The sequence below is a fragment of the Orbilia oligospora genome (assembly GCF_000225545.1).
Source record: "Orbilia oligospora ATCC 24927 unplaced genomic scaffold scaffold00112, whole genome shotgun sequence".
In the NCBI taxonomy this organism is placed as follows: Eukaryota; Fungi; Ascomycota; class Orbiliomycetes; order Orbiliales; family Orbiliaceae; genus Orbilia; species Orbilia oligospora.
In genome coordinates, this window is record NW_011645669.1 from 45805 (window position 1) to 58834 (window position 13030).

Below are 13030 nucleotides of genomic sequence, written 5' to 3' on the forward strand. Positions count from 1 at the left end.
TTCAAAACATGGTCGTCCGTCTTCGCCTCGCCCGCTTCGGCGCTCGTAATCGACCTCTCTACAATATCGTCGTCTCTCAGGCTCGTACAGCACGAAACTCAAAGCCAATGGAAGTCATTGGCACCTACGATCCGATCCCTAAACCCGCACCTGACGGTGAAGGAAAGCCGTTCAAGGATATTCAATTGGATGTTACAAGGGCGAAGTACTGGCTCGGTGTCGGGGCACAACCTAGTGATCCGGTTTGGAGGTTGTTTGCTATGGTAGGTTTTTTTTTATGACTTGACGATATCGATATGGATTTTATGGGTAGGAGCTAACATCGTACTTGGATGTAGTTCGGATTGATTGAGCCACAGTGGAAGATTGTGAGGATACCGGCACAGCAGGAGGATAGAGCATTGTACGAGAAGGTGCAGAAGGTCAAGATAATACCAGATGGAGGACCAAAGACGACATCTACCCCGAAGCCGACACCGACATCATAGAAGCCAAAATACTTCGACGGCCCTCGAGGACTCGTATCATCGGGTCGCTATAACCCGACTCATTCTTTCCTGTTATTGGCGTTTCGGAGTGCAGATATCAAAAAAAGTCGCTATTTTGCATTTTATTCGAGGATTGTGCGATACGATGTAGGATAGATATCGATATCGATATATTCTTCGTTCGTGAAGATGGGTATAAATAATTCCCCTACTTTTAAGAGATTTTGTATATAGTACACGCAGCTAAAGGAATATATCCAATAAGCCCCCCCCCAAAAAAAAAATCGCTTTGACATATTCTAGATTTGTCTTGGAGTATCAAAACTTAACGCCTGCTATGCATCGACCACGAACACACCACATCAGTTCATTCCTCCATCATCTCTCCTTCTTCTCCCTCCTCGTCACTATCAACATCACTAACTAACGGTTCTCTCGGTTCTAGTTCATCCATGTCCTCCAACTGTGCTCTAGTCGGCATCCTAGGCAATGCGATATCACAGACCCGCTCTTTAGTTAACAACTCGTCTATGAATTCGTCCACGAATGTCAGTTTATAACCCGACTGTGTGCGTAATCTGATCTTGCGGTAATCTGCCATCAGCGGCTCGAGTGTTTTGTAAATTTCGGCTGCAGGCCAGGCTAGGCGGATATAGAATGCCGCAAGGACACGGAGGTATCTAAACATCATATCAGCGCCAAAAAATTTACAGGCAATATAACTACCAGAAGATATATGAACTTACTTAAAATCTTCATCTTGTACGTATTCTAACAGTATCTCCCTTTCGGGGTTTAACTGTAGCATTTTAAGAATAAGACATATAAACGGCGTCGGTTTCTGGTTCGCATATTGTCCACCGATGAACTGTAGCTCTACCGCTCTGTCTAATAGTGTCGCAGCTATAAGGGATATGAAAAAGACGAGTCAGTTGATTAGATTTGTATCCTTGGAGCACCGATATAGGCAAACGGACAGGAATATGGTTTCTTATATACCGTTTAGACCCCATGCTTGTTCTTTCCAGTACATTGAGTCGATTATACGTTCTCTATAAGAAAATATAATTAGAATTATGTAACTTAAAGAAGTTATATGAAAAACCGACCTTATGATCTTTTCCATGAGTAATAATGGATTCATTGAGTGTATTGTGGGGCCATCGTAGAGGCCTCTGCTATCCAGCATCGCCTTCGCGTCCGGAAGGTCGGTTTTCGACATGATGGGCAGAGATAAATGTGATCTGATAGAATATGCGATTTGTAGACGTTCCGGCGACTAGAGTTTATGTTTTGTATGAGGCTTAACAAGCTTTATCGTCGTGGTTGTGAGCTCAAGCGGGTGGATAAGTATTTGGGGTGGATGTCGAGTTCAAGGATGACTTTCCACGCGACAGAAAAAGTCCCCCAGGAACCATTCAAAGCTTAACATCAATCACGACTCAAACTCCACCACACACACACATCCATACACATAAATCATACACCCCACATCACGAAACGCTACCAAACAGACCCCTAAACCTAACGGTCGGGTTATACGAATTCATACCTATCGAAAATAGAACCGTTTAAGCTACAAATACCCCAATCATGGCGCGTAACTCCGAAAAGGCCCAATCGATGCTCTTCCGCTTTCGCGAGCAACAAGCCGCAGACCTAGGAATCATCGACGCAGGACGTACCCGTCGTCCCAAGGGCATCACAGAAATAACTTCCATCCCATCCTGCGAAAAATGGCGCGGTCAAGTCCTCAAAGAGATATCTCGCAAAGTGACAAAGATCCAAGACCCCAGTTTATCGAACTACCAAATTCGCGATTTGAACGATGAAATCAATAAATTGATGAGGGAGAAACATATGTGGGAGGTTCAATTGAAGAACTTGGGTGGGCCGAATTATATGCGGTTTGCTGGGAAGGCGACAGATGAGAATGGGAGGGAGATACCGGGGCATAAAGGATATAAATATTTTGGGAGAGCGAGGGAGCTACCTGGTGTCAAGGAACTATTTGAAGAGCTGAAGCCGAAGAGGGATACGGAAGCTGATGAAGCTAAGAAGAGAAGTTTGGCGGAGATTCGCAGGAATGTCGATGCGAATTATTATGGGTTTAATAGGGACGAGGAGGATGGGACATTACTAGCTTATGAGAAGAAGAAAGAGGAGGAGAGCTTGAAAGCTATTGGGAAGACAGGCGAAGGAGAGCCGCCGGCTGGGTGGGAAGCTTTGTCAGGAGAGATAAAGGTGCCGACGAAGGAAGAAGTTATGGGATTTTTACTAGAAAGACGGAAGAAGAAGTTGTTGGATGGGATTTTTTAGTCCCCGATTCATACAGTTCTTCCTACCCTTTTTTTCGATATTATGATAGATGAAACCGATACCCTTTAGCGATATGTACCATATTTCTTATGAGATTGCATATTTTACACGTATAACGCTCGTTAATCTGGGGGTATATATGAGAGGGGGGTTGATTAATCTATAGTAGAAGCCTTCGAGGCTTTGTGAGCGGCTCTTTCGGCCTTAATCTCTTTCCGCAGCTGGTTGGCACTTTGCCCTTCACTTGCCTCCTCCTGTATTCTTCTATCAAATGCTTCAAGATCCACATCATCGAGTATAAACCTCCCGAGATCTCCAGCTCGATATCTTTGTATAAGCCATATCGCTGTTGCCGTTAGATCTGGTACGCCACCCTTTCCTAGTCTTCCTATCTGTATAGCCGTCGCAGTCAACAACTGTGTGATATCATTTGTTGGAGTGTGATACGCTGAATACAACGTCGGATCGACGAGGTTAACTCTGAACAGTAGATAGTCACAAAGAGTAACCGGGTCTATCAATGTATCCTTTACACAGCCCACCAAAGCGAGTTTCAGCATGGTTTGTGTGTTTGGAACGTATGGGATGAATACACCTGGTGTGTCGAGGAGCATTATATCGGGATCGGAGCAGATACGAACTGTAGTCCCGATGCTCCTGGTTACACCTGGTTGACCGCCAGTTATTGCGGCTTTCCCTTTGCCCATTCCTACACGTCGAAGGGCATTTAGAAGAGATGATTTGCCGACATTGGGCATGCCGGCAAGCATCATACGGGTTCCCAGTACGTTATCAACCGAGGTAGCGATATCTAATATGAAAATAGTAAGTTAGTACGTAACTAGGCTATAGGATGTTCGGATAGTGGGGTTCAGAAATACCTTTTGCATATTTTATCACTTTCTTTATGTCAGCGTCTGACTTGCAATCTGTGAATAATACTTTCTGAGGTTTGTGCCAGCGTCTTATTGTCTCCCGTGTCTATTTCAACCAGCAAAATAAACCTAATCCTCAAGGGAGGAGTTTTTCAAATATTAGCACCGATTCTTTAGAATTATCTACTACGTGAATCAAAAAGGTGTATATCTCAGATGCATACCTTCTCATCCAAACTCTCAGCGCCCAGGTCACGTTTGGTATACACTATCATCCTTTCCCTACCGACAAGGTTCTTTTCAAACATCGGGTTACGGGAAGACAATGGGACTCTATAATCCCTACACTCAATGATAAGCTCAACAGAGCCCAGAAGTTGGCGCATTTTAGTTATTCCGGATTTATGATGGCCAAGGAAGTAGGATTTGACGATAGACTCGATGGGCGGGAACGTGGCCCGCGGGATGAAAGCGACGAGTGGAGCCATTGTGGGGATATTGTGGCTGTCAAGGCAGACTGGACCAAGTATGAGATCTTTGGCTTACATCCAAAAGATGGTCTTCTGATTGAGTTCCTGGGTCGATCGTAGCCGACACTGGACTGGCTGAAACATGGATGAATGCGGCCGCGGATGCAATGGAGACTTTTAAATTTGAGATCGTGTGGTAGTTTTTGCGTTGGATCGAATTTTTTACATTTTATGTTTAAGTATATTGAACTACTACAAAATATGCATATGCATGTTAAGTATATGTACTCCGATACTTACGATGATTAGAAGGGAACGAGGTAAGGCCGAAGTCACTTCGGTATTTAGAAAAACAGTGCAGGGAATATTATAAACTGAATGTTAATGTATACGTATATCGCAGTATCAATCTTCAAATAAAGAATGTCTGCCAAGCAACGTAACGTCGAGATGGACGGGAAGAACCTTGTCCCGGTAGGTGTTACGAGACTCGACAAATATAATGTCGACAAATGCAAGAAGGTCGAAGGACCGGGTTCAAGAACTCACGTTTATTTCCAGCATGCTAGTAATGTTAACGTCGCTCGCGATTATATCACCAAAGCTATCGAGGACCGTGCATGAGCACTTTCTAGGTAGCCATAGCACCTACATGCACGCTTTTGCAGCTCAGCCAGACCCTGAGCTTTCGAATCGGTTCGAATTGAATTGAATTCCAGGATGATGTCACACCAAAATCTACTTGCACGAACAACCAGTCTGCCTTGCGACTTGGCCGGCTTTCTATTGGTTAGATTCCACTGCCGGCCCTGGTTTCGGCCTAGTCGTTACATGCAATTCTCGACGACATGGACTTTTCTCAACATATCTCGAATATTCGTTAACGTTCTAATGAAACAGACAATTCGCTGTCATATTGTTGGCAAGTTCGAAATATTTCAAGGGCTTGGCTATGCCACGTGCCCGAACTGAAGCCGAGCATTGGCTAACACGAATCCACCGTTTTACTTAATGTGAATGCATGAATATATCGAAAAGTCGGTTTTGCCTCGAGCTCTGTGGTCATGAAGCCCAAGCTTTTCTAAAACAAAAAAATTTACCAGCGCAGCAATTGATTAAACAATCGCAACCAAGGTCTCGAGCATACCAAGATCTCGTCCTGCATATACGCCCTATTGCATGCATACATGCCATCTTTTCATTCGCTCTTATTCTCGCTTGAGTTTATCCTTTTAACTAACATCAAAACCGTATCCATTTTGGTTGTCCACCCGTTGTGCATATCTATCCATACCAGCCTTTAGTATAGGATAGCAATATATTTCCAGGCACAAATTTATTATTGGGGTTTGGCGTCATAGTATATACACCAGGGATCTCCTCTTGGCTCCTTCCCATGTCAGATTGCTGTCCAGGATTTTGGAAGCGCTCCAGCTGCAAGGCAAATTCTGGATCCAAGAATCAACATCACCAGACGACGGGCTAAGGCCGTCTCGTATACAGGATCACGCCAATATTTTTCATCCAACTTGGCATCTAAGGCGGTTGAGGAAGTTTCAATCGAGACATACTTCATATAAACTGACCTCTCGAGCTCAAGGAAGTGCGGCCCCGTTTGCCTACATTCCTTACTACTCTAATATAACATCGTCGCTATCTTATATTGCTTATCTGCGCGAATATCACTAATTTCATAATTTTTCGATGTCTACGGGGTTTTGAAACTGCCCTTTTATAAAATATCGACTTTGAAACGACACCAGCGAGAAAGCCTCGGTGTTGTGATAATACCATAATTCCTAATATAAATGTCCCACAGCACCAACAGAGAAAACCTCACAGTCCCAAGAATCGAGAACGATTCATCAAGGTCATCCTCCAGGACTGCAATCAATTCGCCCCGGAATCTCTCTCAGTCACGCGATCAATTCAATTCGTCCTCCCCAAAGGAAGAATTTCCTATGCCACCGTCGCAATGGGGAGGTGATGTACCCACATCACCTCCAAGTATGGATGAGGAGATGCAGACATCCTCTCCAACACCACAAAGATTTACAATCTCGTCTCTTTTCAAGCCTTCTGGGGCCCTGAGGCCGTTTAGGCTTATGAAGAAAGAATTTCGAGCTAGGCTGGCGATTTATCATACTGATTGGCATTTTAACCAATTAATTCTTGCAAGTGCTGTGTTCCTATTTTTCACGAACTTATTGCCTGGTATTACATTCGCGAGTGATTTGAATGCTTTGACCGGTTCGAATTATGGAACGATTGAGGTAGTGTTCTCGACAGGACTATGTGGTGTTATATTCGCATTGTAGGCTACACTTTCCGTCCACTTGCACTAATCTTTTCTTTGGCTAAGTCCATGTAACTGACATTGGAGAACATAGGTTTTCGGCACAACCTCTAACAATATTGGGGGTAACGGGACCTTTCAGTATCCTAGCAGAGCGGATTTATGAACTCTGCATTCATAACTTGCATGTAAGTCCTACGCGCAGTTCCTGATTAGACTCGTGGTTGAACAGCCTAACAGAAGCAAACCTATAGATCCCATACCTCCCTTTCATGGCATGGACTTGCATCCATTCGATGTGGATGTTGATTCTGCTCGCTGTTTTCAATGCACATGACTATACCATGAAATATGTCACGACATTCTCAACCGAAATATTTTCATTGCTGAACTCAGTCATCTACTTCCATAAAGCGTATGTAAATCTACAATATATCAGGGTCTCTTCAAAGCTAATCAAGTTATCTATAGTGTTCAGGAGCTTCAGAGGAATCATGAAAAGGTGTCGTTTGCATCATTTCTATATTCTGTTATTGGGTGTATCGGAACCTTCCTTGTCGCAGTGTTCCTCGCGAATGCGAATAACTGGGCACCACTTTTCCATCGCTACGTCCGGATGGCAATTTCAGAGTATGCCGCTGCCATAAGTATCATTATTTTTATTGCTATGCCTCAAATAGGCGAACTCAAGCATCTTGACAAGCAGACACTGAATGTTTCTAGTAAGTATTTCTATGTATGACGAGTCTATATAGAGAAATGACTAACAATGGTTACTTTTAGAGTCATTTAAGCCAAGTCACCCGGAGAGGAGCGTATTTTTCGTTGAGTTTTGGAAACTTGATATAGCATATATCTTCGCAGCCATGATCCCTGCACTGATTGTCACGACTCTTTATTTCTTTGACGTCGAGGTCTCGACTATTTGTGCCACCCTCCCACGTTACAACATTAAGAAACCACGAGCTTACGCTTGGGATGTGATGTTGCTTGGGGTTACTACTGGTTTGTGTGGAATCTTAGGGATCCCACCGGCAAATGGGCTACTTCCGCAAGCGCCATTACACTCAGAGAGCTTGCTTCACGATGAAGTGGACGAAAAGGGGAATAAAACTCGAACAGTATATGAGCAGCGGTGGAGCCATTTACTACATGCTTTGGGTATCATGGCCTTTGTAAGCCCACCGTTTATGCATGTACTCGGGTTGACGCCCACGAGTGTTTTGGCGGGGTTGTTCTTGTTCATGGGGGAGCAGTCGCTGTCTGTTAAGTAAGTTAAATGCGGGACCTTATTCAGCGAAAAGGAAAATTGCTGACCATTCTCTAGTCCAATATTACATCGGATCTTCGACATCTTAACGTAAGTACTCGAGTGATCCTCTCCCCCACGGTTCATCAATATCTAACAATGATATAATCAGGCCACCAAGTGAACTACCCAATCTTTCAAAGGAGGGTATCAAAAACTATTGGGGGATTCACATGTATACTGTTGCACAGCTGGTGATTACCGGAATCGTCTTTGGTGTTACCTTCACCCCAGCCGCACCGTCATTTCCTATAATAATTATCCTTTTTGTTCCGATTCATCTGAAGCTTTCGCCAAGGCTTTGGTCCAAATATGTTCTTAATAGTAAGTTTGGGATGCTTTGGTTCCTCTGGTTGCGATAATACTGATTGGCTCGGATTCATTAGAAGTGGACTCTTGGGCATGCCGTGAGGGTGACCTTCGGCTCTACCCGGAACTTGAGATGCCGGCTATAGAAGGGCGCGATGACGACAAAGATGACGAAACTAAAGACACAGCGATGATTGAGGGACGAGCGAAGGATGATGGCGAAGAGGTTCAACAATTAAAGAAGCGGTCGCCAAGTTGTGAGGAGAAGCGGGCTTGAAGAAGCATAATTTTTTCTTACGTTTTTATATTTAGGGTCGCCATTCGTAAAGTATAGGCCCAGATAAAAGTTTCAGGAGTTGGGGCATCTAGAAATTAGATAGCAGGAATAGTATATTGATATAATCTAGTAGGTACATTTGGCGTTTCGAGAATAGACATTGATTTGGGCTGCACAAGATAGTTTAGCACCCCCCACGAAGCATACGAATTTATAGTCATACCAACGTCGTACTCCGTTTGTCGTATCTGTGTTGCTGTTGTAGTTTCACAAAGGAAAGGCCCGGCCAAGAGCGCAAGATGGCATCACAGTCTCGGCTGGAGCGCTCTTCTTCAGACATCTCTTATGCATGCATCTTTTTCACTGATTTTTTTACATTCCAATGTCACCTGGTCTTTGCCCTTTAAAGCTTTAGCTCCCCTTTCTTTTGAACTCTTTTTAGACCGACACTTGTAGTATATCCAAGTTTCACGGCTTTGAGAGATCGACTTCTCACGGGCTTACCACAACCTACGATTTTTACCTTTTTCGCAAATCACTTGAGCGCAAGCCGCCCTTGCCGGGCCAGGGGCGAAGCAAAGCACAAAGCGAGGGACACGCACCGCGTATGACGACGAAGATCATTCGATCATAAAAATTCTCGACGGCTATCAAATTCCGAAACTCCCTCCCGTTCACAAACGACCTGTTTTCGGCCAGAGTCTGGACCCTTATTTTTCTCTCTCAGACTTTGTTTCTCTCTGTTCAACCTTAAATATAGCGACAAAGAAGCTTCCTGAGCTAAAATACTTGTTACAAAACCGTCGACGGGAAAAGAGCCGCTGGAACGACACATGTACCCCTATCCTTGGCATTTTACCAACACCCTGGTTTAGACCTTTCTGTTTTTCTCGATAGGGCGACGCAATGAAATACGAAAAGATACCTACAGAAGACTATGACGACGATGCACAAGAGTTGTCTGTTGAGCTCGCCACAAATGTCGATTCCGACGAAGAGCGTAATCTTGATATAGATGAAGAAGGCAGCAGTAGCAATAATAGTCCTGGACTTTCGTTGAGCGAAAGTAACAACTCGGACGATGCAATCACAAGTACCTCTAGAAAAGGGAAATTCTCTCCACGGAGGCATGACTCTCGGAGTCCCTTGGGCGTCAAGAAGAAACGGAGTAGATGGGTTCGGCATTTACATATATTCTTACTGTTGTTATTTACTGCGGTCGTAGTATTTACATTTTTACCTTCAGCGGTGAAGAAGATGATTGTCTGGCGACAGAAGAAACTCTATGGAGGAAGTTGTCACGAAGACAAATCACTAGGTCCAGAGGATGTGGAGAAAGTCTCAACATCCGGAAAAAATGGCGCCGATCTACTTACGACGCCCTCGGTCTCATTCAATCCACTAAAGCCATACATTAAATTATCAAATCTCCCTTCAGAATATATCCCGACGCCAGTGGAACAAAAACCCCAGCGACATCTTATCTTCATTGGGGATATCCACGGTATGCTAGATGAGTTCCAAGAGCTATTGCAGAAGCTAGATAGCAAAGGATTCCTAGAGCGTGCACACATTATACTCACGGGCGATTTTATCTCGAAGGGACCGGATAGTGTAGCATTGTTGGATACGTTGATTTCAATGAACGTTAGTTGTGTAAGAGGAAACCACGAAGATGAGCTTATGAGAGTTTATTGGAAATTACGGACGAAAACAGACGGTGGTGAAATTGGGGAGGACGAGGGTTCTGAAACCAAGGAGATCGAAGGGGCAGCTAAAGAGTCCGAAGGTAGCAATGAGAAGGAAAAACCACTCGGAAAGAGGGATGATAGCGATGACAGCAAGGACGAGGACGATGACGAGGATAAGGAACACGACGAAAGGCACAAGAAACATAAGAACAAGGATAAGAAGAAGAAGAAGCATAAGCACAGGAACAAGCACAAGAAGAAGTACAAGCACTCCGACCTCGTTCTCGCCAAGTCCCTCAAGCCTCGCCACGCCGAGTTCATCGATTCCTGCCCTCTAATTCTAAAGCTCAACAACGTCTCCAATCTCGGTGATATCGCCGTTGTACACGCTGGGATCATGGCAGGTGTCGAGCTAAAGGATCAACAACCGAGCGTCCTGATGAACGTTAGGACTTTCGTGAAGAACCATCCTACGTCCGGAAGAAAGGGCCTGCATTGGAGTAAAATGTGGAACGAGTTTGTGGCTAACAGACCATCGGGCCAAAAACCGTTGACTGTCGTTTACGGACATGATGCGAGAAGAGGATTAGACATCAAGAAGTATACCAAAGGCTTGGATACCAATTGCGTAAGAGGTGGAAGGTTGACGGCATTGGTGGTCGAGGGAGGCAAGCATGGCAAGACCAGTATCGTCAACGTCAAGTGCAGGAAGTACCTTAAATAAGAATATATTGACTAAGACCTTAGACCTAAAGACGGGCAACAGCCAACGGGAATAGAGTGAACGATAGAAGGGGTTTGGTGCGGGTTGGAGCTTCGATGCCTGTTTGATGAAAGCCATTTCAGCGTTCATTTCTGATGCTTTTATAAGCGTGGAGTTTTACTGGATTATCATAGAATCCGGATTTTTATTTGACGTTATATGTACCGTGAAGGACGGGGATATCATAATAGGCTAATGACTAACTATACTACAAGCGCTGCCTTGGGGAGGCTTTTTGGATTTCAAAACTTATTCTTTCATATATCTGCTTTAGTCTCGGGCTCAGAGACCATATCTGCTTTATATATCATTAACTTGTCCCTTTCAATTCAAATCATTACTAGGAGAGCTTTTCAGTATCCAATCGAAACGATGTTCATAAGCGTAAGCTCATTGCGTCCTCATCACAAGCCGTAGACGTCTAGACACACATTGATCAATTGACCGTCGCTCCGCACTAGTGCGCTTGCACCTGGTGCATACGCTGTGCAGCTATTGTGTACATCTGTAAACAGCAGAGTCCCCTGGTATCGGTAATCCAGTACTTTAAATTTGCTATACATATCTAATTACAGGCATTGGACGGCTCTCTCGGTTTGGTATTGTGATGTTTAATATTTCGCGAATTCGAAGACATATGCTATACAGAATTGTCAGAACGCGGGGAATGGGGTCTCAGCAAGCATATACCTTGATAGATTATCGTAGTCTCTGGTTCTTCTACCTAATTTCTAGGATATATATCTACGCTACTAATACTACGATGCTTCTGTGTAACTTCCAATATTAATACGCTTGCCGTGTATCTCGATAAATTTGCAGTGAGTCTTACTTCTTATTTCATCTGAACGGTAACTATGATATAGTTTCATTATTTTTGGTTTGGTATATCAGCGAAAAAAATAATATATATAATAGGGATTTTCAAAACAATCAATAACATCAAATTATATCCATGGAATTGCAAGATAGCTCGCTTTACTTCCACTGCTTCACATCAATACCGTTACACAAGCTCGTGTGACAAGGGAGCAACGACTGCCACAACACAAAATCCATCAAAATGCAACATAGTAGTCCCAGAATTGCAAAACTCTCAGTTGATCAAGCCCAAGCATATTGAATCCAGATCGACATTCCTTCTTTAATATGAACAGATCATTCTACATTAGTGGATCCACAATTGAGGCGGAGCAAATTTCTATTTGCCTGTACATTAGACCCATGGGATATTTCTTGGAGTACTCAACATTTTACTTTTTCTAGAAAGCCGATCAGATCTTCGAAATCTTAGGTTACCAAACTTCAAGGATATACGCCTCGTCCGTCACAGCGGCCGAACAATCCGATGTCTCCACAATTTCTCCGCGAGATCTAATATCTACAGAAGGTGTTATTGTCTTCGTGGGGGGTTGTTGATCCCGTTCAGGTACTATATTACTTAAGCCTTTGAGATCTAGATGTCTAAAGATCTCTCTAGGCATATTCAGGAAACTTAGAGCACTTTAGATTGCTAAGAATGATTAAAAATGCAACCTAAAGCACACATACGCCCATGACCGCCAAGCGTTTAATGGCATGGAGCTGCATCCGCCAAGTAAGCTCTCTTTGCGCGCGCGTGACTGTGGAATGCACTCGTCTTTCTGAATTCAAACTTCCAATAAGGGAATGGAAATTATAACTAAGAATCCTCGAATCGAACCCAACCGGATCGAAGGATGATCAGAGCCGGAATGCCAGAAGTTTTCGTTAATCCCATCCCGCGCCAAGCGAAGCGGGATATTTGTTCCATCTCCCGTAGGATGGTAATAACATGGATTATCGTATTATTATTCCTATTGACTCTCCATATTCAGGATCGGATGATGCACGCCATGGATTCTTCACACGCATGCGGATTCCATCTTCGAAAATTTATTTTGTTCCTAAAACGCACGTGCGGTCTTCCAAGCCGAAGCAATGGATCGGGAATAGGAATATTTATATCATCTCTGACATTTCGGCAATTTTTTATCATCGGAAGGATAGTAGAACCTTGTTCATTTGTGTTATAATGGCAGGAAGTTATTTTCACAAGACTCTGGGCGTCGCCAGCTTGACGATTTCGGAAGGTGATAACGTCTATAATCCCAACCGAGCTTTTCGAATGATCGACGAACACATCCTGTCGAAAAACGGGGTCAGGCACCCCATATATGTGCATATTAAAATTTTTTATTTGACCCATGAGAGG

The 13030-nt window shown here is 43.8% G+C and overlaps 7 protein-coding genes across 7 annotated transcripts; 5 read left to right on the forward strand and 2 right to left on the reverse strand.

Moving 5' to 3' along the window:
* Positions 1–8: 8 nt before the first annotated feature.
* On the forward strand, positions 9–488 carry AOL_s00112g16 (uncharacterized protein; the record flags this gene model as incomplete). The annotated part of the gene is made up of 2 exons (XM_011127046.1): positions 9–263; positions 339–488. 2 exons carry the CDS (start codon positions 9–11, stop codon positions 486–488), a joined length of 405 nt encoding a protein of 134 aa, XP_011125348.1.
* Positions 489–855: 367 nt separating this feature from the next.
* AOL_s00112g17 (uncharacterized protein) lies at positions 856–1710 on the reverse strand (the record flags this gene model as incomplete). The annotated part of the gene is made up of 4 exons (XM_011127047.1): positions 856–1168; positions 1235–1391; positions 1488–1540; positions 1598–1710. 4 exons carry the CDS (start codon positions 1708–1710, stop codon positions 856–858), a joined length of 636 nt encoding a protein of 211 aa, XP_011125349.1.
* Positions 1711–2081: 371 nt separating this feature from the next.
* AOL_s00112g18 (uncharacterized protein) lies at positions 2082–2807 on the forward strand (the record flags this gene model as incomplete). The annotated part of the gene is made up of 1 exon (XM_011127048.1): positions 2082–2807. The coding sequence occupies one exon, from the start codon at positions 2082–2084 to the stop codon at positions 2805–2807; it is 726 nt and encodes a 241-aa protein (XP_011125350.1).
* A 155-nt stretch (positions 2808–2962) lies between these two features.
* On the reverse strand, positions 2963–4170 carry AOL_s00112g19 (uncharacterized protein; the record flags this gene model as incomplete). Its single annotated transcript, XM_011127049.1, has 3 exons — positions 2963–3618; positions 3689–3788; positions 3907–4170. The coding sequence occupies 3 exons, from the start codon at positions 4168–4170 to the stop codon at positions 2963–2965; spliced, it is 1020 nt and encodes a 339-aa protein (XP_011125351.1).
* A 405-nt stretch (positions 4171–4575) lies between these two features.
* On the forward strand, positions 4576–4776 carry AOL_s00112g20 (uncharacterized protein; the record flags this gene model as incomplete). The annotated part of the gene is made up of 1 exon (XM_011127050.1): positions 4576–4776. The coding sequence occupies one exon, from the start codon at positions 4576–4578 to the stop codon at positions 4774–4776; it is 201 nt and encodes a 66-aa protein (XP_011125352.1).
* Positions 4777–5960: 1184 nt separating this feature from the next.
* Positions 5961–8343, forward strand: AOL_s00112g21 (uncharacterized protein; the record flags this gene model as incomplete). The annotated part of the gene is made up of 8 exons (XM_011127051.1): positions 5961–6466; positions 6543–6636; positions 6703–6863; positions 6920–7170; positions 7232–7718; positions 7776–7808; positions 7870–8081; positions 8144–8343. 8 exons carry the CDS (start codon positions 5961–5963, stop codon positions 8341–8343), a joined length of 1944 nt encoding a protein of 647 aa, XP_011125353.1.
* A 906-nt stretch (positions 8344–9249) lies between these two features.
* AOL_s00112g22 (uncharacterized protein) lies at positions 9250–10758 on the forward strand (the record flags this gene model as incomplete). Its single annotated transcript, XM_011127052.1, has 1 exon — positions 9250–10758. The coding sequence occupies one exon, from the start codon at positions 9250–9252 to the stop codon at positions 10756–10758; it is 1509 nt and encodes a 502-aa protein (XP_011125354.1).
* Between the last annotated feature and the right edge of the window lie 2272 nt (positions 10759–13030).